Below are 23,160 nucleotides of genomic sequence, written 5' to 3' on the forward strand. Positions count from 1 at the left end.
ATTTAACTATGCATTGTGGTACTTCATGAAGGCTTGCCAAAGTAGTCCTGAGCCCATGTGGTGATATCTCTTATAGATGAATGACAATTGATGCAGTGCCGCCTGAAGGATCGGAGATCACTGTTGTTCAGCTTAAGCTTGCACCCTTGTTCTTTAAGCACCGAAATTCCTCCAGATTTTATAAGTTTTGTTATATGATGTCCATAACATGCAGTTTTATTATTTGTTTCAAGTTTTTTAGTAAACCATAATCCTATTACTTAAACTAAATTAAAATATTTATTTACAAGAGTTATTTTTTCACAATTTTATGCCATGTCAGTTAACAAAATGTTTCAGTTTTGTAGTTTAGGCATTAACTTGCTGCTGTGTGCCGCATTAGACTAGGAATGATCATAATCTTGATACCTTCGTTTTGTTATTTTACTTTGATTACATCTATTCTACTAAATTAAGACATTTTAATAAAAAGGGTCTGCCAAATGAACTCTAAATGTAAGGTAAATAACTTCACAAACTGAAATCACAAATACTTCAACTAGCTGCAATATAATCCCTTCTGACATGGCCACTTGCTGTATTTTTGCTTTTAATCCAAGAACATATTGCAACAAAAAGACACGGTTACCAGGACGACATGACAGAAAAACAGCCAACCAGCAGCAGGACAGAAATGAGAAACAGGAGGTTTGAATGAGCTAAGGTAGAAGAGCCTGAGGGCACAGAGAGAGAGAGGAGAGAGAGGAGAGAGAGAGAGAGAGAGAGAGAGAGAGAGAGAGAGAGAGGAGAGAGAGAGAGAGAGAGAGGAGAGAGAGAGAGAGAGAGAAGAGAGAGAGAGAGAGAGAGGGGAGAGAGAGAGAGAAATGAGAGAGAGAGAGAGAGAGAGAGAGAGAGAGAGATAAAACAACGAGAGATGGAAACAACAGCACTCTGATGAAGACCTGTTGAGCCTGGTTTTCTCTCAAGGTTTTTTTCTTCACTTTCCGCCTTTAGTGAAGTTTTTTTTCCCTCTCCGCTGTCGCCACTGGCTTGCATGGTTCAGATCTGTAAGCTGCGCATCGTTGGTTTTGCTCTTCAATATTTGGACTCTCAGTAGTGATTATTAAACCACACTGAACTGAGCTAAACTGAACTGAACTTAAACACTACAAACTTAACTACACTGTTCCTATTTACTGTGACCTTTTATGTGAAGCTGCTTTGACACAATCTACATTGTATAAGCGCTATACAAATAAAGGTGAATTGAATTGAATTGAATTGAAGACCACAGGATGAACTCTTTGGTGTTTACAGACAGACGAACAAACAAACAGAGACACAGACATCTATTAATTTTAGAAAGTTAGCACACCTGCATACAGATTCTGCCAGACACTGATTCAATAGTAAAACAGTAGACTTTTTATGTAAGTGGACAAACTGACAATACTCAAACAATGTTAACAATTTCCTGTTGAATCTACAGTAACCTAAAATACTTTATTTACATTGGTTCATTAAAAAATTGTATATATAAAATTTCATGGAAAAGTGATAGCCTCCTAATGCATTATGTCAAAATGATCAAAACTTGGTTAAAGCTGATTATCGTCTTGCAATATGCTTGACAATTTTTGTTCTAAATTTTAGATCGGCAAAATGACTAAAACTTTGTTAAAAGGTTTACACATTACTGGTGTTACTATTTTATAAGCATCAATTAAGGAGCCAAGCACTTCAGAGACAGAATAAGCAAAGCACTCCAGAGGTAGAATGAGCAAAGCAGTCCAGAGGCCAAAAGCAACAAGGTTAGTAAGGAGCACCAGACAGAGTGAAACAATGAGTTTAATACATTTAAAGTATGTAATGGCAGACGCCCAAAATAGCTGACCTGGGACCTCATCCGACACTGCAATGCTCCGCCTGATGCAAAGAGATCAATTTTATGAATTTTGGACAGGATTGAGGAGGTACAAGCAAAAAAGTAAATTTTTGTATCTCCGGACCACAAGGAGTCAGTGTGCTGAAACGCTGCAGATAACCTTAGACCATGGTTGTCATAACATACACCAAGTTTAGTGTGAATATGTTGATGCTTTACGGAGATAAGTCAATTTTCGCAAGCTCTATTTTAGATTCTTTGCAAAGTTAAACAAAACAGTTCGTCTAATCAACTTGAATTCCATAACTTGCGCATCGTTGGATTTGGACTCTCAGTAGTGATTATTAAACCACACTGAACTGAGCTAAACTGAACTGAACTTAAACACTACAAACTGAACTACACTGTTCCTATTTACTGTGACCTTTTATGTGAAGCTGCTTTGACACAATCTACATTGTATAAGCGCTATACAAATAAAGGTGAATTGAATTAAATTGAATTGAACTATTGGTCAGCATGGTCTGTAGATCCTGTGATTCAATTTTGGTGAAATCGGACACACGGCCTAGGATGCATTTGGATCGTCCTGAGCCATGGAATCAGAGGAAAAAAATTTTAAAGAGAAAGAAAGAGTATTTTGATTGTAGCCTATTCAGTTCAAAAGTTATAATGATAAACATAAGTGAAACTTTGGACAATTGATGGCGCTAGAGAGTTACAGCTAGACACTTCATGTTTGCTGTGGTTAATGTTGACACTGCCCTCTGTCATTGCGGCAAACCTATACAACTTTCCCGCTACGATTATATGGGCTGCCATTTCAATAATAATAATAATAATAATAATAATAATAATAATAATAACTAGATATTAAAGTTTGAGGACAAACTTATGGTGGCTTGAAAAGCCGAGTCTGAATTAGCATGTTACTAGCATGAATTAGCAAGTAACTAGCATGATTCTAACATAATTAGCATGTAACTAGCATGATTCTACCATGAATTAGCCTGTTACTAGCATGTTTCTAGCATGAATTAGCATGATTCTAGCATGAATTAGCATGTTACTAGCATGTTCTAGCATGAGTAGCATGTTACTAGCATGTTTCTAGCATGAATTAGCATGTTACTAGCATGTTTCTAGCATGAATTAGCATGTTACTAGTATGTTTCTAGCATGGAATTAGCATGTTACTAGCATGTTTTCTAGCATAATTTAGCATGTTATTAGCATGATTCTAGCATGAATAGCATGTTTCTAGCATGAATTAGCATGGTATTAGCATGTTTCTAGCATGAATTAGCATGTTACTAGCATGATTCTAGCATGAATTAGCATGTTACTAGCATGATTCTAGCATGAATTAGCATGGTATTAGCATGATTCTAGCATGAATTAGCATGTTATTAGCATGATTCTAGCATGAGTTAGCATGTTACTAGCATGATTCTAGCATGAATTAGCATGTTACTAGCATGATTCTAGCATGGATTAGCATGTAACTAGCATGATTCTAGCATGAAATAGCATGTTACTAGCATGATTCTAGCATGAATTAGCATGGTACTAGCATGATTCTAGCATGAATTAGCATGTTACTAGCATGATTCTAGCATGAATTAGCATGTTATTTAGCATGATTCTAGCATGAATTAGCATGTTTCTAGCATGAATTAGCATGTATTAGCATGATTCTAGCATGAATTAGCATGTTATTAGCATGATTCTAGCATGAATTAGCATGTTACTAGCATGATTCTAGCATGAATTAGCATGTTACTAGCATGATTTCAGCATGGATAGCATGCAACTAGCATGATTCTAGCATGAATTAGCATGTTTACCTAGCATGATTCTAGCATGAATTAGCATGTTACTAGCATGTTTCTAGCATGAATTAGCATGTTACTAGCATGATTCTAGCATGAATTAGCATGTTACTAGCATGATTCTAGCATGAAATTAGCATGTATTAGCATGATTCTAGCATGTTACTAGCATGATGCTAGCATGAATAGCATGTTACTTAGCATGATTCTAGCATGAATAAGCATGTTACTAGCATGTTTCTAGCATGAATTAGCATGTTACTAGCATGTTTCTAGCATGAATTAGCATGTTACTAGCATGATTCTAGCATGAATTAGCATGTTACTAGCATGAATTAGCATGTTTCTAGCATGAATTAGCCTGTTATTAGCATGAATTAGCATGTTATTAGCATGATTCTAGCATGAATTAGCATGTTTCTAGCATGAATTAGCATGTTTCTAGCATGAATTAGCATGTTATAGCATGATTCTAGCATGAATTAGCATGTTATTAGCATGATTCTAGCATGAATTAGCATGTTACTAGCATGTGTCTAGCATTAATTAGCATGTTACTAGCATGTTTCTAGCATGAATTAGCATGTTTCTAGCATGAATTAGCATGTTATTAGCATGAATTAGCATGTTATTAGCATGATTCTAGCATGAATTAGCATGTTACTAGCATGATTCTAGCATGAATTAGCATGTTACTAGCATGTTTCTAGCATGAATTAGCATGTTACTAGCATGATTCTAGCACGAATTAGCATGTTACTAGCATGATTCTAGCATGAATTAGCATGTTATTAGCATGATTCTAGCATGAATTAGCATGTTACTACCATGATTCTAGCATGAATTAGCATGTTACTAGCATGATTCTAGCATGAATTAGCATGTTTCTAGCATGAATTAGCATGTTACTAGCATGTTTCTAGCATGAATTAGCATGTTGTTAGCATGATTCTAGCATGAATTAGCATGTTTCTAGCATGAATTAGCATGTAACTAGCATGATTCTAGCATTAATTAGCATGTAACTAGCATGTTACTAGCATGATTCTAGCATGAATCAGCTTGTTTCTAGCAGGAATTAGCATGTTGTTAGCATGATTCTAGCATGAATTAGCATGTCACTAGCAGGACTAGCATGTCACTATCGTGTTGCTAGCACCTTTCTAGCAAGATTAGCATGTCAGTAGGAAGTTTAAACTGTTAGCATGTGTTAGAAAGCTAGTCACAGTCTCTGGGACAGTTGCTAGGGTGCTGAAATTGGTTGCTAGGGAGTGGCTAGTAAGTTTTAAAGGTAATCGTGATTGGCTGCTGGCTAGACTGAGTTGAATGAGGCCAGACTCTAGTCTGTAGGACAGTCTGATGCAGAGTTATGAGCTCACAAAGGTGATCCAATGTTAAGTAATGGGAGTCTTTTACAATGGAAGTCTATGGGACAGTTGCTAGGGTGCTGTAAGTGGTTGCTAGGGAGTGGCTAGTAAGTTTAAAAAGTCATCAGTTATTGGCTGCTGGCTAGACTGAGTTAAATGAGTCCAGTAAGAAGTCTGTAGGACAGTCTGATGCAGAGTTTATGAGCTCACAAAGTTTGACCCAATGTTAAGTCAATGGGACTTTGGGATTTTTTCTGGGTCGTTTTTCGGAAAACCCAAGGTCGGATCAGTTAGAAAAGATATAGCAACCCGAGTCAGACCAGTTTGAAGGTTGACGAAAGTTTGAAGTATGTAGCTTGAAAGGCCTAGGAGGAGATACACTTAGAAATTAGTCTCAGAAGAATAAGAAGAAGAAGAAGAAGAAGAAGAAGAAGAAGAAGAATAACTAGATATTAAAGTTTGAGGACAAACTTTATGGTGGCTTGAAAAGCCGAGTCTGAATTAGCATGTTACTAGCATGAATTAGCAAGTAACTAGCATGATTCTAACATAAATTAGCATGTAACTAACATGATTCTAGCATAATTAGCATGTTACTAGCATGTTTCTAGCATGAGTTAGCATGTTACTAGCATGTTTCTAGCATGAATTAGCATGTTACTAGCATGACTCTAGCAAGAATTAGCATGTTACTAGCATGTTTACTAGCATGTTATAAGCATGATTCTAGCATGAATTAGCATGTTTCTAGCATGAATTAGCATGTTATTAGCATGATTCTAGCATGAATTAGCATGTTATTAGCATGATTCTAGCATGAATTAGCATGTACTAGCATGTTTCTAGCATGAATTAGCATGTTACTAGCACGTTTCTAGCATGAATTGGCATGTTACTAGCATGATTCTAGCATGAATTAGCATGTTACTAGCATGTTTCTAGCATGAATTAGCATGTTATTAGCATGATTCTAGCATGAATTAGCATGTTATTAGCATGATTCTAGCATGAATTAGCATGTTTCTAGCATGAATTAGCATGTTATTAGCATGATTTCTAGCATGAATTAGCATGTTACTAGCATGATTCTAGCATGAATTAGCATGTTACTAGCATGATTCTAGCATGAATTAGCATGTTACTAGCATGTTTCTAGCACGAATTAGCATGTTACTAGCATGTTTCTAGCATGATTTAGCATGTTATTAGCATGATTCTAGCATTAATTAACATGTTTCTAGCATGAATTTGCATATTATTAGCATGATTCTAGCATGAATTAGCATGTTACTAGCATGATTCTAGCATGAATTAGCATGTTTCTAGCATGAATTAGCATGTTACCAGCATGATTCTAACATGAATTAGCATGTTACTAGCATGATTCTAGCATGAATTAGCATGTTATTAGCATGATTCTAGCATGAATTAGCATGTTACTAGCATGATTCTAGCATGAATTAGCATGTTACTAGCATGATTCTAGCATGAATTAGCATGTTACTAGCATGATTCTAGCATGGATTAGCATGTAACTAGCATGATTCTAGCATGAATTAGCATGTTACTAGCATGTTTCTAGCATGAATTAGCATGTTATTAGCATGATTCTAGCATGAATTAGCATGTTACTAGCATGATTCTAGCATGAATTAGCATGTTACTAGCATGTTTCTAGCATGAATTAGCATGTTACTAGCATGTTTCTAGCATGAATTAGCATGTTACTAGCATGATTCTAGCATGAATTAGCATGTTACTAGCATGTTTCTAGCATGAATTAGCATGTTATTAGCATGATTCTAGCATGAATTAGCATGTTATTAGCATGATTCTAGCATGAATTAGCATGTTTCTAGCATGAATTAGCATGTTATTAGCATGATTCTAGCATGAATTAGCATGTTACTAGCATGATTCTAGCATGAATTAGCATGTTACTAGCATGATTCTAGCATGAATCAGCATTTTACTAGCATGATTCTAGCATGAATCAGCATGTTACTAGCATGTTTCTAGCATGAATTAGCATGTTACTAGCATGTTTCTAGCATGAATTAGCATGTTACTAGCATGTTTCTAGCATGAATTAGCATGTTTACTAGCATGATTCTAGCATGAATTAGCATGTTACTAGCATGTTTCTAGCATGAATTAGCATGTTACTAGCATGATTCTAGCATGAATTAGCATGTTACTAGCATGATTCTAGCATGTTACTAGCATGTTTCTAGCATGAATTAGCATGTTATTAGCATGTTTCTAGCATGAATTAGCATGTTGTTAGCATGATTCTAGCATGAATTATCATGTTTCTAGCATGAATTAGCATGTAACTAGCATGATTCTAGCATTAATTAGCATGTAACTGGCATGTTACTAGCATGATTCTAGCATGAGTCAGCTTGTTTCTAGCATGAATTAGCATGTAGTTAGCAAGATTCTAGCATGAATTAGCATGTTACTAGCATGACTAGCATGTCACTATCGTGTTGCTAGCACCTTTCTAGCAAGATTAGCATGTCAGTAGGAAGTTTAAAACTGTTAGCATGTGTTAGAAAAGCTAGTCACAGTCTCTGGGACAGTTGCTAGGGTGCTGAAATTGGTTGCTAGGGAGTGGCTAGTAAGTTTAAAGGTAATCAGTGATTGGCTGCTGGCTAGACTGAGTTGAATGAGGCCAGACTCTAGTCTGTAGGACAGTCTGATGCAGAGTTATGAGCTCACAAAGGTTGATCCAATGTTAAGTAAATGGGAGTCTTTTACAATGGAAGTCTATGGGACAGTTGCTAGGGTGCTGTAAGTGGTTGCTAGGGAGTGGCTAGTAAGTTAAAAAGTCATCAGTTATTGGCTGCTGGCTAGACTGAGTTTAAATGAGTCCAGTTAGAAGTCTGTAGGACAGTCTGATGCAGAGTTATGAGCTCACAAAGTTTGACCCAATGTTAAGTCAATGGACTTTTGGGATTTTTCTGGGTCGTTTTTCGGAAAACCCAAGGTCGGATCAGTTAGAAAAGATTATAGCAACCCGAGTCAGACCAGTTTGAAGGTTGACGAAAGTTTGAAGTATGTAGCTTGAAAGGCCTAGGAGGAGATACACTTAGAAATTAGTCTCAGAAGAATAAGAAGAAGAAGAAGAAGAAGAAGAAGAAGAAGAAGAAGAATAATAAGTTTAAGATAGATAACAGTATGCTGGCTTTTCAAGCCACCATAATAATAAGTTTAAGATAGATAACAGTATGCTGGCTTTTCAAGCCACCATAATAAAAGAAGAAGAAGAAGAAGAAGAAGAAGAAGAAGAAGAAGAAGAAGAAGAAGAAGAAGAAGAAGAAGAAGAAGAAGAAGAAGAAGAAGAAGAAGAAGAAGAAGAAGAAGAAGAAGAAGAAGAAGAAGAAGAAGAAGGGCAACGAAAACAATAGGTACCTACACACCTGCGGTGCTTAGTCCCTAATAATATATTATTATTATAATTATCATTTATCATATATTTATAACAATTATTATCATCATCATCCTCAATGCCACTAACAATAACTAACAACTATAATAATAATAATAATAATAATAATAACAACAACTATCATTATTATTATTGTTATTACTATTAATGATATAATAAAATAATAATTACTATTATTATTATTACTGTGGTTATTATTTAATTGCTATAATAAAATAATAATAATAATAATAATTATTATTACTATAATAATAATAATAATAATAATAATAATCACAATAATAATTATTATTAATATTATAATTATTGTTAGTCCGTCATCACCAAATATATATATATATATATATATATATATATATATATATATAGTTTTTTTATAACAATTATCATCATCATTCTCAAAACCACTAACAACAATTACCATCATTATTACTGATATAATAAAACAATAATTACTATTATTATTAATTATTATTATTATTGTGATGGTGATGATCATGATGATTATTATTATTATTATTATTAATTATTATTATATATATATATTTTTTTATTATTAGTCCGTCATCACCAAAACCACAGAAATAAACAATTAAATAAACAATATTGCTACTACTCTTACTACAACAGTACTAATACTAATTATTATATATTAGTATAAATATTATTATATTATTATTATTTTTTGCCCCCAAAAAACAACTTCCAAATTACCACATGAAGTAATATGGATTAAAGGAAAACTACCAAATATTTGATTTATTATTATATTACTAATAAACAATAGTGATGTTAAAACAACATCAATATTAATAATAATATTAATAATAATATTCCTGATAATAATAATAATAATTAATATTATAATATTAATAATTATGATAATAAACAACAACAACAACAACAAGAGGGGTGCAATTACACGTTTCCTTACTGTTTTTTTCTTCAGAAAAATCATCTTTGATGGCATCTCTTATTCCAAATATTTCCATGTGAATCAAAGTAATTAAATACATCACAAGTTAAATTCAGAACAACACTGCTTGTAAACGAATCCACAATAGAATGTCCAAAAGAGTCCACCATACAACATGTTTCACCCATAATACACAAAACCACAACACTCAAAGGCCTCCTTTTGACACCAGCGCGCACACATATGCAAACAAACAACCGTGAGACAATCATCAGATAACGCCCATCCATCACCTCCACTGCCCATCACAGACACGACTCAAACTCCATCACCACACACACACGCACACACACACACAAGCCAAGTTCACTCGGCAGAGAAAAGCAACAGGCTGCTCTGCTATAAACACAAACTCACCACATCAGTCACTGCACAGGAGACCTGGTTGATGTCCAGCACCGCCGTCATGTTTGATGCAGCGTTCACAGAGCAGACGCTTCTCTCCCGTTCCCTATTCTCAGTCTCCTCAGAGGGAGAGAGAGAGAGAGAGAGAGGGGCGGTGGCAGAGGTAAGGGAGGGACCACCGTGATTAACACAAACAACTATACCCATCGCTTTTGACACCCACCCATAACAAATAAAAGATGCTTTTCCACTCAAAACGATGCGAATCGGATGTCTGGAAAGTATGTGAGAACAAGGAGGGCACTCAAGCTGCTGGAATTAGATTTAGAGGGTCAGCTGGAGGGGCTATCTCTGCTTCTGCTCCAGTGTGCCATTGATAAGGACAGTTATCAGGAAATGTCTTTATAAATCCATGCAGAAAAGTGCAAGTGGAGAGCAAGCTTTAACATTCAAGCTGCTGTTGCCATAGTGACAAGCATGGACAAGTCCATGTGGTGACGATACATGCAGGAGTGTCTGCAATAAATGTCTCTGCTGTTGTGGTTCAAGAGATGGGAATGTAAAAGAAGTGTGTGTTAGTTGTGGGAAATGGGATTGTGTGACTGAGCTGGGTAGTCTTGAGCTTAAAGTCTCTGGTTTTCCCGTCCAGAGAGCGCAGCCTGGCTGCAGTGATGGGGAACTGAGATTTGCAGCTTAAACAAGTGCAGATGAGCCTAGCATTAGGATGCAACGCCATTCCTGATTCACATCATATGATTAAACACTCAGACAGTTCATGGGATTAAACAGTTTAATTTGGGGTAAAATAGAGAATTTTTCCAACGTCAAATTTAACCACTTTTCAAGTACTTTCTAGAAACATACTAAGGACAAACTGATCCATACTAACAATACACTAATCTATACTAACAATATACCAATTCATGCTAACAATATACCAATCTATAATAACAATTTACCAATCCATACTAACAATATACCAATCCATACTAACAATATACAAATCTATAGTAACAATATAACAATCCATACTAGAAACATACTAACAAACATACTAATCATACTATCAACATCCTAATTCATACTATAAACATACTAGCAATATGCTAATTCATACTAAAACATGCTAATACCACCCTAGTTTATACTAAAAACAAGCTTTCAACATGCTAATTCATACTAGAACCATACTAACAACATGATAATTTATGCTAAAAACATGCTAGCAACATGCTAATTTATGCTAGAAACAGGCTTGCAACAAGCTAATCATACTAGAACCATGCTAATTCATACTATAAACATACTAGCAATATACATTCAGAAGGAACATAGAAACGTTATTTAACTAACATCTAGCAGCTAAATGTGTCTGGAAAAAATATTCAAAGGTTTTTATTTTTTTTATAAGCAGCACAGATGTGAACGCGTCTAAATGTTCTGATTGGCTGGAGTAGAAGTCTCACGCTAGCTGTTCGAAGCGTGAACGTGCTCTTTCTGGCAATTTTCCTTCTTCGTTCACATAGAGCAGCATTCCAGCAAATTACCGATAATGTTACAACTTCTTTTTGTGGAAAATTGCTGAAATGAATTTATCGGTATTTTCAAAAAAGGCCTGTTCACTAGGGATGCAACAATTTACCTGACTCATGATTCGATACGATTCACAAAACTAATCTCACAAGTCATGATTCAGTCATGATTTAACAAAATTATCTGAAACAAATGTAAGGTGATTTGTTTCATTTTTTTTTTTTAAATGCTGCATGTTTTTGAAAAATAATATATTTCCTGCCATAACAAAAATGGCTATTTAAAAAAAGAAAGAAAAAAGATTAATACAAAAAAAAGAAGACTCTTTAATATAAACAAACTAAAATTGTGACTGTTTTCTGGCTGGAGTGGAGAGTTTACTAAACCAGAGAGCAGTGTATACAGAGATGGCCAATAGGCCCTCTGATCCAGGGGACTGACCACTGGCATAAAATACTGATTACACAATGACTAATTATATATTAGGATAAAAACAGGAGTTGAACATGATTATGAAGGTGAATAATTAATTTTACTTGTATAGACCATTTTGAGGGATGTAATCAAAAACAACAGTTCAAGTGAAGCTGCAAATCATGTGTGGTTACGTGTGGTTTGGCTTATTAATAGTTGTTTCTTTTTCGTATAGACGTCTGTGATGGTAGTTTTTCACTGCGCTAACGGTTTATGTGCATCATATATGTTGTTCTGTTAGTGTAAGTAAACGTCTTTTTGCAGTATTTGCACACAGTTTGTGTTTTTCTGGCGCACTTCACTGCTGTCATTTTACTCTGCCGCCTCAGCTCTAGCTCGTAGCTGGTGTGCAGGTAAAGAAAGCTTGTGCCTGTAAACAAGGCGCCCTCTCTGCTCAAAAAAAGAAGTATTGCGATTCGTTTAACATTTGGATCAGTTTGAATTGTCACATATTTGAATCAATTTCCAACTGGCTCAGGGGGAATTGTTACATCTCTACTGTTCACACATGATCCCTTTACAAAACACTGCCAGTAATTTTCCTGAAAAGTCTGTATGTGCGAAAGGGGCTATTGAGACACTGCCCATAGCATTTGCATCACTTTGCATCAGCCAGTGCTCAGGAAGCAAAAGTTTTGATGTCTCTCACACCTGGGCAGCAACAGTTTTGAATAAAATTATATAATTAAAAACAAAAGAATATAACTTTTCAGTTATATAAATATAAGTGTCAATTTGGAACTAGATTATATACATTTTATATTTCTACAACTTCAAATGCTAATGAGTTAGAATCGTCTTGAACATTAAAAACTGCAGTCAACATTAATTTCATGGAAGATTCATAAAATCACAATGACTGTTAATTAGTCAGCTATGAATGGCATCAGCAAACAATCTCCCAAATGTAATGCCTAAAACTGATGATGCAGCTTATTTCAAAATATACACATACCGTTCCAAGCACATCGAGATAAATAATTGTCATGAACTTCCAGCAAAGACATTCCAGCAAATGCTTTTGCTGCTTGATTTAATGTACATCACAAACGGTTTTCTACATTTCTAATGTTCAGATTGCTAATTAAGTTGCTTAGAAACAGCTGCCACATTAATGAGACAAACATTCTGCCAACATGCATATTGTGGATGATATCAACAGCGTGGTGTGAAAGCAATTAAACTCTGCTTTAAAGCACATAAGACAGTCGAAATGATCATAATCCAGATAATAATATATGCAACGCAGACATGTGTGGTAAATTTATTTTTAAATATTATAATCTAAATTATATGTACTATCTATAATCGCCACCCCCTAAAAAGTTGCTGATACCTTACTAATGGTCGGAGTCGAGACGAGAGAGGAAAGTAACAACAGCCAATCAGAGTCAATATATCTGCCGAGGTTCACTCATAGTGTTTTAAATGTTTGCACCTTAACACAGTTTTTTTTTTTTTTGTAAAAATTTATGCTAATATTAATAACAATAATAATAATAATAATAATGATAATAATGGGGCAGCACGGTGGCGCAGCAGGTTGCGCTCTCGCCTCACAGCAAGAAGGTCGCTGGTTCAAGCCTCGGCTGGGTCAGTTGGCATTTCTGTGTGGAGTTTGCTGGTTTTTCCCGTGTTGCTGTGGGTTTTCTCCAAGTGCTACAAAAGTCATGCGCTATAGGTGAACTGGGTAAGCTAAATTGTTCGTGGTGTATGTGTGTGAATGGAAGTGTATGGGTGTTTCCCAAAGATGGGTTGCAGCTGGAAGGGCATCAGCTGCGTAAAACATATGGCGGATAAGTTGGCAGTTCAATCCGATGTAGCGACCCTAGATTAATAAAGGGACTAAGCTGAAAAGAAAATGAATGAATAATAATAATAATAATTTGGACACTCCAAAAATCCAGTATTTTTGAACAGGATCACAGAGCATGTACCAAGTCTCCTTCACTCCCACATCTCCAGCATTCAGAGTCCTTCATCCAAAGCCTAAAAAGCCTGCTATCTTGAATTTAGTGACCAACATACAGTTCACTACCTGACAAAAGTCTTGTTGCCTATGCAAGTTTTAGGAACAACAAATTATAACTTGAATTCTACTTGATCCTTTGGCATCAGTAGTGACTTATATAAACGGCAAAGACCTCTAGATTACCCTTATTTTACCAAAATAAAGTATGATCAGGACATTATCATACCCTAGACATGCTCAACAAGGTTTATTTCTGGTGACTGGGCTGGCCAATCCTGGAGCACCTTTACCTTCTTTGCTTTGCTTTTTTGTCTTGATACTGTGTGTCGATGTTGCCATCCACTCTGCAGCTCTATTGCATGCCCCCATACTGAATGTAACCCCAAACCATGATTATTCCTTCAGCAAACTTGAATGATTTCTATGAGAATCTTGGGTCCATGTGGATTCCAATAGGCCTTCTGTAGTATTTGTGATGCAGTTTAACAGATGATTCATCAGAAAAATCTACCTTATGCCATCTACCAATCTACCAATTACTGACTAGAAGTCAAGTTATAATTTGTTGCTCTTACATCTGGAATCGACGATGAGACTTTTGTCAGGTAATGTACATACACAAGGCAGGTAATTAAGACAAATGCCACCATCACTGACATATTTACTGTTTTTTTATAAGCTAATGTGGCACCACTGAAGCATTCGCAGCAGGCGGCTACATAAGCAAATCTACAGGCAAGGTAAACTTGACCTAGATTAAACTAGACTGCATACCTTGCAATTGAACAATGCAAGACAAATGGTTTGTGAAATAGGTCATCTCAGATCAAAAGCGTCATACAATAACTCTGATAAGAAAAGCACAACAGATAAAGTGTGCTTTATTATTTCCATTAAAATAGCAAGAAAACAAGAGAAAAGTATCAAAGATGTTCCAGGGGGAAATGAGATATGCCTAAATGTCAACTGTAATTAAAAAGTGTTTAAATACTACATTTTATATTCTAAATGCTGCTGTATAGTTATATGGCATCTGGTGGAAACAGGCCTTTAAAGAACCCGTATTTATTGATTAGAGTTATTTTTATTGCTACAAAATTTCATTCTGTGTATACATACATGTGAATGACAATAAAGTAAAACTTGAACTTGATATTCTATACTTTTAAGGCTAATCTTTTTTTGGAGATTCCTATATTAGATTTCCTTCCATCCAAGGTCAAAAATCACTTATTTTGTCTCATATAATACACACTACAGCATCGGATCTTTCTCACAGTGTCGGATTCAGTCTCTGTAAACTCCTCTGATAGGTCATACGACTCAGGGTGTTATGACTGGTCACCAAATTCCCATATGCTCATACTTCTGAAGTGTATGCAAAATAGATTTGTTTTCAGCACAGAAAAACAATAAGCATATTCTTGACATGTCAACAAAATTTGGATTTTCTCCCATTTCAATCTACAAACATTTAACTCATGTCAACAGCACACAAACAATTCTATGAACACAAAATGTACATTTAAGGCAATGTGATCCATTTATTGCACCAAATTATTATTTCACTTCTGTTATTTATACAAAAAGTTTGCATATGAATTTATACTTTAACTACACTTAACTGCAAATTAGAATAGACGCTGCTAAAAAACCAACATAGTTACAGTTACAGCGGGGAAAATACGTATTGAACATGTCACCATTTTCCTCAGAAAACGTATTTCTAAGGGTGCCGTTGACTTTTCCCCGGATGTTGGTAACAACCAAAGAAACCCATAGAAAACAAATCTAATTGATTTAGGGAAAAAGTATTGAACACATAAAAAAAAGAAGGTGTAGAAAGGCAGTGAAAGCCCAGACAGCAGCTGAAATCTCGCAGTTGTTCTTCAGCAACCCTCTGCCTTTCGTCGTTGTAAATTAACATCAGCTGATTTAGTCCAACATCTACATTATCAGGATGAAGATGAAACCAGAGTGGACACTTCAGCAAGACTATGATCTAAAACACAGCCAATGAAACTCATATGCTTTCAGAGAAAGAATATCAAGCTGTAAAATGGCAACTGACTTGAATTCAATAGAAAATACATTATAAAGATCAGATTTGATAGATGAGACCCACAGAATCATCAAGATTTTTACATTCAGTTAAAGTCTGAAAAACTCACACCTGAGCAATGCAAGTGACTTCATTCTTCACATAAGAGGTGTTTGTAAGCTGCCATCACCAAAAAAGTCTTTTATATAAAGTATTAAATACATTCCAGTGCTTTCTCCTTCAGTCATTTCATTGTTATTACACACAACTCAATTGTTTTATTTTATTTTTATGTTTTCATTGACAAATTCTTTTTTTAAAGTAACGCAATAGTTACTTTCGTTGGTAATATATCTTACAATTATGTAACTCGGTTACTATTTGTGAGTATAACTAATTACTTTTTCAAAGGAACGTGCCCTACACTGCTGACACAAAATAGGTTTGTGCAAGAAGTAAGACTCGTTTCAGGTAGCTTAGGTGTGCTTCTTTCTTTAAAAAACCTCCATTTATCATAAAATTTCACCTTTGAGACTTTGAAGATCTTTTACGTTCACAAACTACTACATTAAAATATACATAACACATAAAAAGCACAACAAGGACCCTATAAGACAATTAAATTAACTAAAAACTCTTTTTACATTTTCTGACTATGCAAATTTTCAAACACTCCAAAAGAAAAGTTCAAAAAGTCTGTAAACCGCTATTAAAGTCATAGTCCATCATTGAGCTGAATGATAAAATCGGTCTCGATATTTATTGACTGAATACCATTGTCAATATCGATAAAAAAAAAGATTTGGTATGAAGGCTACAGTTTTATTAAAATGTGGCTGCTGAGCACACGCCTTGGAAGCAATGCCAATAAGCTTAGGGTGCAAGTTTGTCATTTCCAGCCGCACCTAGCTAAAAAACATCTGGGGCCTCATTTACGTGCGTACGCAGTAAAAAATTCAGATGTATGAAACACTGCGTAATCACAAGTATATTCTCACGCTGAATCACACGCATATTCTCTTTGTACATCCGAATGAACGTGAAACTGAGCGCAACATGCACGAGTGCAAAACTCCTCCCTGCCTCCTCCCATGTATGAATATGCTAATGACTGTACTTTGGCAAAACCCAACGAAAAAGCAATGGCAAAAACAAGCAAAAAGAGTAACTTTGAACAGAATGTGAATTGGAGGTGCTGCTTTCGGAGGTAGACCGGAGAAAAACTGTGTTATTTGCAAGTTTGTCTACTGGAGTTAATAACAAAAGAAAAAAATAGAGTGGGAGAGTGTAGCTGATGTGATTAACACAGTTGGGTCTGAACATCGCACTGAGTAGATTTTAAAAAAAGAAATACTCTGATGTATGGATGTAAAATTTTGTACTGTCTTTAAGAGCGTGAGTGGCGTAAATCGTAAAGCGCATAGCAACATGTTGACACGTTCGAGCATGAACTCGGTTCGAATCCAGTGTCTGACGAACTCCTTTTTTTTTTCCCCGCTACAAATCAGATTTTGCCTACTCTTCATCACGAGGAAAACAAGTAAGAATCATTAATAAGTGTGTGCATCATATTTTATTTGCACATCTATTGAATGGAAATGTTTCTGATTCACATATGCAAATTCATCTTCAGATGGTGCCTTTATAGCAATGTATGTTCAGTAGATCGCTCCGATTACATTGGGAAAAATGTTTGGCTGGTCAACTGTATGGTATGAAAACCTTATATACATGCTAGACATTCGGATGATCTCGTCCCATACAGCTGCTGTTACACGGCTCAAAGATACTTTGTAGTGTGCAATTTAACACAACTGCCTCTTGGAGTCTCCAATGAAAATAAAACAAAACACAAGAAATGCATGTACGTCAGGCATGAAGTTAGCGTCGACCAGCGCACATTCCCACGTTCATTTCATCGTTAGTAAATCCAAACGTGAGCGTGAAACCTGGCGTACAAAAGTTTTTGTGCATACGCAGCATTGATACATGAGGCCCCTGAACTTTTTTGAATGTCATGAGTGCACCGCGATTCATGCAAGTAGAACTAACCAATCTTTATATGGAAAATATATACATTTCAGTCACAACGGCAGACTAATTACCTCAGACAAATACAGCACACCCAAACACTGTAGTGATTTTTGCATCAGTGCGGTAGCAATGGTTTCTCTGTTTCTGATAGAGCGCAAAGCCCATTGTAAATGGTCAAGGAAACCACATGCTTGTCACTTCAGGTCGGAATAACACCACACGTGAAAATGAGTGGCTGTAGCAGCAGTTTGGACACTGTAAAAAAATAAGTATGTCGCCAGAGTGGCTTTTTGGTTTCTTTTCTTGTGCATCCCACTAGCTCCCCATCTGAAAGAGTTTTAGCTTAGGGGTAATATAGTCATTCAACTTCCCTATTTGTAATATTGCAGTGTGTATTTGAATAATGATGGTTGGTTCCTTTACTTAAAAGCTCAGATTTGATTATTATATTATCAAGTTTAGGTTTACTGTATCATTATTATTCACATCTTTAAGTATTTACACTTTATTTACACATCATTGCACACACTTTGTAACATTTTATTTATCAAGTTTAAGAGTCTCTTTAACACTTATGTTTATTTTGTTATAAAGATGAGATATTTTGTTTAAATATTTTTGTTTTTGACTATTAAAACTATTTGCCTTAGTAATGTTGGTAAATGAAAATAAAGTGGTTAAATAACAAAAAAAAATCCTAATATTCCTAAATGGATTGATAAAAAATATTTAATGATTATCTATATTGAACGATATAAAACAAGATATTGTGATAATTTGTTTTGCAATATTGCCCAGCCCTAGTCCATCACCAAAAAAGATCATATTTACTTATTTTCTTCATGTTGTTTGAATTCCTTTCCTTCTGTTGAACGCAAAAGACTTTTTCTTTTTTGGCTGCTGGTTTACCGCTCTCTTTAGAATATGGTCTTTTGTGTTTAACAGTAAAAAAAAAAAATCTAAAATTTAAAAGCACTAGAGGGCAAGTAAATGATTTTTATGTGAATTGTACCTTTAAAAAGCCTTTAGGATCACAAGCACATCAAAAATAACTGCGTAACAATTCAATATTTCCATGATCTTTTGAACACACAGTAACCCAAAAACACAGGTTAACCCTTGACATTTCAGATGGTGTAACCTTGTCCCAGGATGCACCTGAGGTTCTGATGGATGAGAAAGTGAGTGAGTGGGGGGAACAAGGGTTTCCCTCCAATGGGTTTGAAGAAAGACCCCATGCAGCGTCCCACGCGTGTGCACCCCAGTGCTGGAACACCCTTGATCAAAATAACTGTATACAAGCTTAACCTCAGCCACATAAAGCAGCAGGTGTATCCTGCCACAGCTGCAGTTGAGGATGCTCCAGATCACACACACACACACACACACACGTTTTGATCTTGCACATTAAAATGTCAGCTTGTCTCTTCACTGTCTGACAACTATGAAAAAAGTGATGTTGAAAGAGAATGCAATGCTAATTATGAACCACAGAGGGCAGCATGCATCACTAGCACAATGCTTGCTTCTCTTCTCACACAAAACACACACACACACGCACACACACACACGCACACACACACGCACATACACGCACACACACCGTTTGTTTTGTTAACATTAAAGTGATAGTTCACCTAAAAATTACATTTCCTCAGTCAAGCAAGCTTCTCAGTCAAAAAATATAAGCCTTTGACATCTATAGTAGGAGCAAAAAATAAAGACTATGGAAGATAATGGATGTTATTTCACAACATTCTTCTAAAAGAAACTGAGAATTAAAATTTTACGATAAACAATCCCTAAAATATATTGTATATATATTTTTTTTTTAAATATTACGTGAAATACATTCTGATCTTGAATATAGAATGGCCAAAATCAATATCAGACCAAAAGCATGCCAAAACACACATTAAACTATTGAGCTGCCCTTTGTTTGGGTCAGTATTGATCGTGTCCATTATTTTTTTTATATTTAAGTCAATACTGAGATCCTGATTATTTAACACAGCTGCCCGCAGACTTGCATCATGCATTTATTAAACATAAAAGAACTGCATGAATCTTGTGTTTATTGCTTTTAATGTGAAGGGTTCAGGTCGTTTAAATAAATCTAATATACAGGGTATACAGTGCATCCGGAAAGTATTCATAGCACTTCACCTTTTCCACATTTTTTTATGTTACAGCCTTATTCTAAAATGGATTAAATTCATTTATTTCCTCAAAATTCTACGCACAATACCCCATAATGACAATGTGAAAAAAGATTTTTTTTTAATTGTTGCAAATTTATTAAAAATAAAAAAGCTGAAAAATCACATGGACATCAGTATTCACATCTTTTACCGTGAAGCTCTGAATTGAGCTCAGGTACATTCTGTTTCCACTGAACATTCTTGAGATGTTTCAGCAGCTTCATTGGAATTCACCTGTGGTAAATTCAGTTGATTGGACATGATTTGAAAAGGCACACACCTGTCTATATAAGGTCCCAGGGTTGATAGTTTAGTCAAAGCACAAACCAAGCATGAAGACAAAGGAATTGTCTGTAGACGCAAGTGGAAGATGTTTGGAACCACCAGGACTTTTCCTAGAGCTGACCGGCCGTCTAAGCTAAGTGATCGGGCGAGAAGGGCCTTAGTCAGGGAGGTGATCAATAACTTTATGGTCACTCTGTCTAAGCTCCAGCGTTCTTCTGTGGAGAGAAGAGAACCTTACAGAAGGACAACCATCTGTGCAGCAATCCACCAATCAGGCCTGTATGGTAGAGTGGCCAGACAGAAGCCACTCCCCGCCTGAAATTTGCCAAAAGACATCTGAAGGACTCTCAGACCATAAGAAACTAAAATTTCTGGTCTGGTGAGAGTAAAATTGAACTCTTTGGAGTGAATGCAAGGCGGTAAGTTTGGAGAAAACCAGGCACCGCTCATCACCAGGCTAATACCATCCCTACAGTGAAGCATGGTGGTGGCAGCATCATGCTGTGGGGATGTTTTTCAGCAGCAGGAACTGGAAAATTGGTCAGGATAGAGGGAAAGATGAATGCAGCAATGTACAGAGACATCCTGAATGAAAGCCTGCTTCAGAGTGCTCTTGAACTCAGACTGAGGCAACGGTTCATCTTCCAGCAGGACAATGACCCAAAGCACACTGCCAAAATGTCAATGCAGTGGCTTTACAACAACTCACTGAATGTCCTTGAGTGGCCCAGCCAGAGCCCAGACCTAAATCCTATTGAACATCTCTGGAGAGATCTGAAAATGACTGTACACAGTCTCTTCCCATACAACCTGATAGAGCTTGAGAGGTACTGCAAAGAGGAATTGGCAAAAAATCCCAAAGACAGGTGTGCCAAGCTTGTGGCATCATATTCAAAAAGACTTGAGGCTGTAATTTCTGCCAAAGGTGCATCAACAAAGTGTTAAGCAAAGGCTGTGAATACTTATGTACATGTGATTTTTTTATTTATTTTTTTAGTAACTTTGCAACAATTTCAACAAATCTTTTTTCACATTGACATTATGGGGTAATTTGTGTAGAATTGTGAGGAAAGAAATATATATATATATATATATATATATATATATATATATATGAAAATATAAATTATAATATATATATATATATATATATATATATATATATATATATATATATATATATATATATATATATATATATATATATATATATATATATATATGAAAATATAAATTATAATATTGCAGCCTGCGATTGCAATTCGATTTCGGGTAATTGCACAGCCCTTGTTAATAATGTAAACAAATCATTTAAATATACTATCTGATATAACACACTAATACATATTTTTGTATTCATTTATTTAATTCACTTTATAGCTGGAAATAAAGTCAAACTTTTGGGTAAAAAATTTATTTATGTTTAGTGAAAAAATAGCATTGTCAAATCAGTTTTCAAAACAATCCTAATAATTAAAATCATAATAGTTGGATGCTCGAAACGGCAAACACAATTTTAAACAAACATAAAAACGGTCAATAAGTTTCTCAAGACCTGCATTTTGTGGAAATAAATCTTTTGCATGCATTAGATCACCATATCACCTGGTGAATTACATAATTGCTTTCAGAGATTATACTCACAACCCGTAAACATGTTTTCGTTTTTGTGTGTACAAGCAACATAGAGAGACAAATTGGAGCATACTGCAGATATGACGGTAATGAGAGTTAATGGTCATCTCTTGCGCCTGCCCTTTTCCGGTAGAGTGAGTGTCATGCCTGACTAAACACATCCGCCATCCGGTGTGCCATCTGACCTAACGCCACCATCGTTATACAACTAATGTGGGCTTTAAAAAAAAAGAACCGTTACTGAATTAGTGCACTTTCAGAAGAAACATATGTGTTAATATACACCACCTTAGTCATACAAGAAATTTCTGTCTTTAGTCAAAAAGATGCAAGATTTTTTGCCATGTTTTTTGCAACTTCCATGGTGCTCAGTAGTTTGAACTTCCAAACTGCAGTTTCATTGCAGGAGCATGGGTCTTACCAGACGAAATAATAAGTCATATTATCAAAAAAAAAAAGAAAATCTGTACACTAATGCCAGTCTGCCAGATGAGCTGTTAATGCTGAAAGGTACATTCAATTCAATCCAAGTGTAGTTGCACAGTGGCTCTTCACAATGATTATCATTCCACATCAGCTTACAAAATGCGCACATAATTCAATTATGATCAAAATCAGAAAAGAGTGGACAGTTCAGCAGTCAAGCATATACAATGTTAACCTGCAGTTATAATATAGAGTTTACTTTTACAAAAGTGATATCAACTTATACAATACATTTTAACTGAAGTGAACTGATCAATAAAAGAACGAAGAACAATTTGAGCTTAAGACTTTGTACGGTCAAAGTCCTCGTGGGTTCAATTGGAGCAATTTGAAGCTAGCCTGAGACTGCATTTTAAAAAGTTCAAGAAACATTCTGTAAATAATTTAGATTTTTAAATCAAAAAATGTATTGGCATTGAAAACTTGTGTCACCCTGGATTCTACAGTGGGCAAAGACAGTCTGGTACCACCAAGTGGCAAATTTATAGAGGTATATTTTTCTATGGACTTTGTTTGTTGTATGCAGATGCCCATTCTATTTGCCATTTGTTATTAATGAATGAATGAAATAAATAAAAGATAAACAAATAATTGAGAAATAAATAAATAGGAGATAAATAAATAAATGAGAGATAAGGGTATAAATAATAAAGCGAGATAA

At 35.4% G+C, this 23,160-nt stretch overlaps 1 protein-coding gene across 5 annotated transcripts in view; it reads right to left on the reverse strand.

Annotated features, from left to right (window-relative positions):
- ndrg3b (ndrg family member 3b) overlaps nucleotides 1-23,160 on the reverse strand; it is an 81,919-nt gene that overhangs the window by 45,376 nt on the left and 13,383 nt on the right. Inside the window, exon 1 of one of the 5 annotated variants that reach the window (XM_056448808.1) lies at nucleotides 9,851-9,958. The exons of the other annotated variants lie outside the window; for them this stretch is intronic. Within the exon in view, the coding sequence (XP_056304783.1) occupies nucleotides 9,851-9,901 (51 nt within the window). The 5' untranslated portion in view covers nucleotides 9,902-9,958. Of the gene's footprint in view, nucleotides 1-9,850; nucleotides 9,959-23,160 lie in introns of those variants that run through there. 5 annotated transcript variants of the gene reach the window in all.

This window comes from Danio aesculapii, chromosome 23 (genome assembly GCF_903798145.1).
Source record: "Danio aesculapii chromosome 23, fDanAes4.1, whole genome shotgun sequence".
NCBI classification, from domain to species: Eukaryota; Metazoa; Chordata; class Actinopteri; order Cypriniformes; family Danionidae; genus Danio; species Danio aesculapii.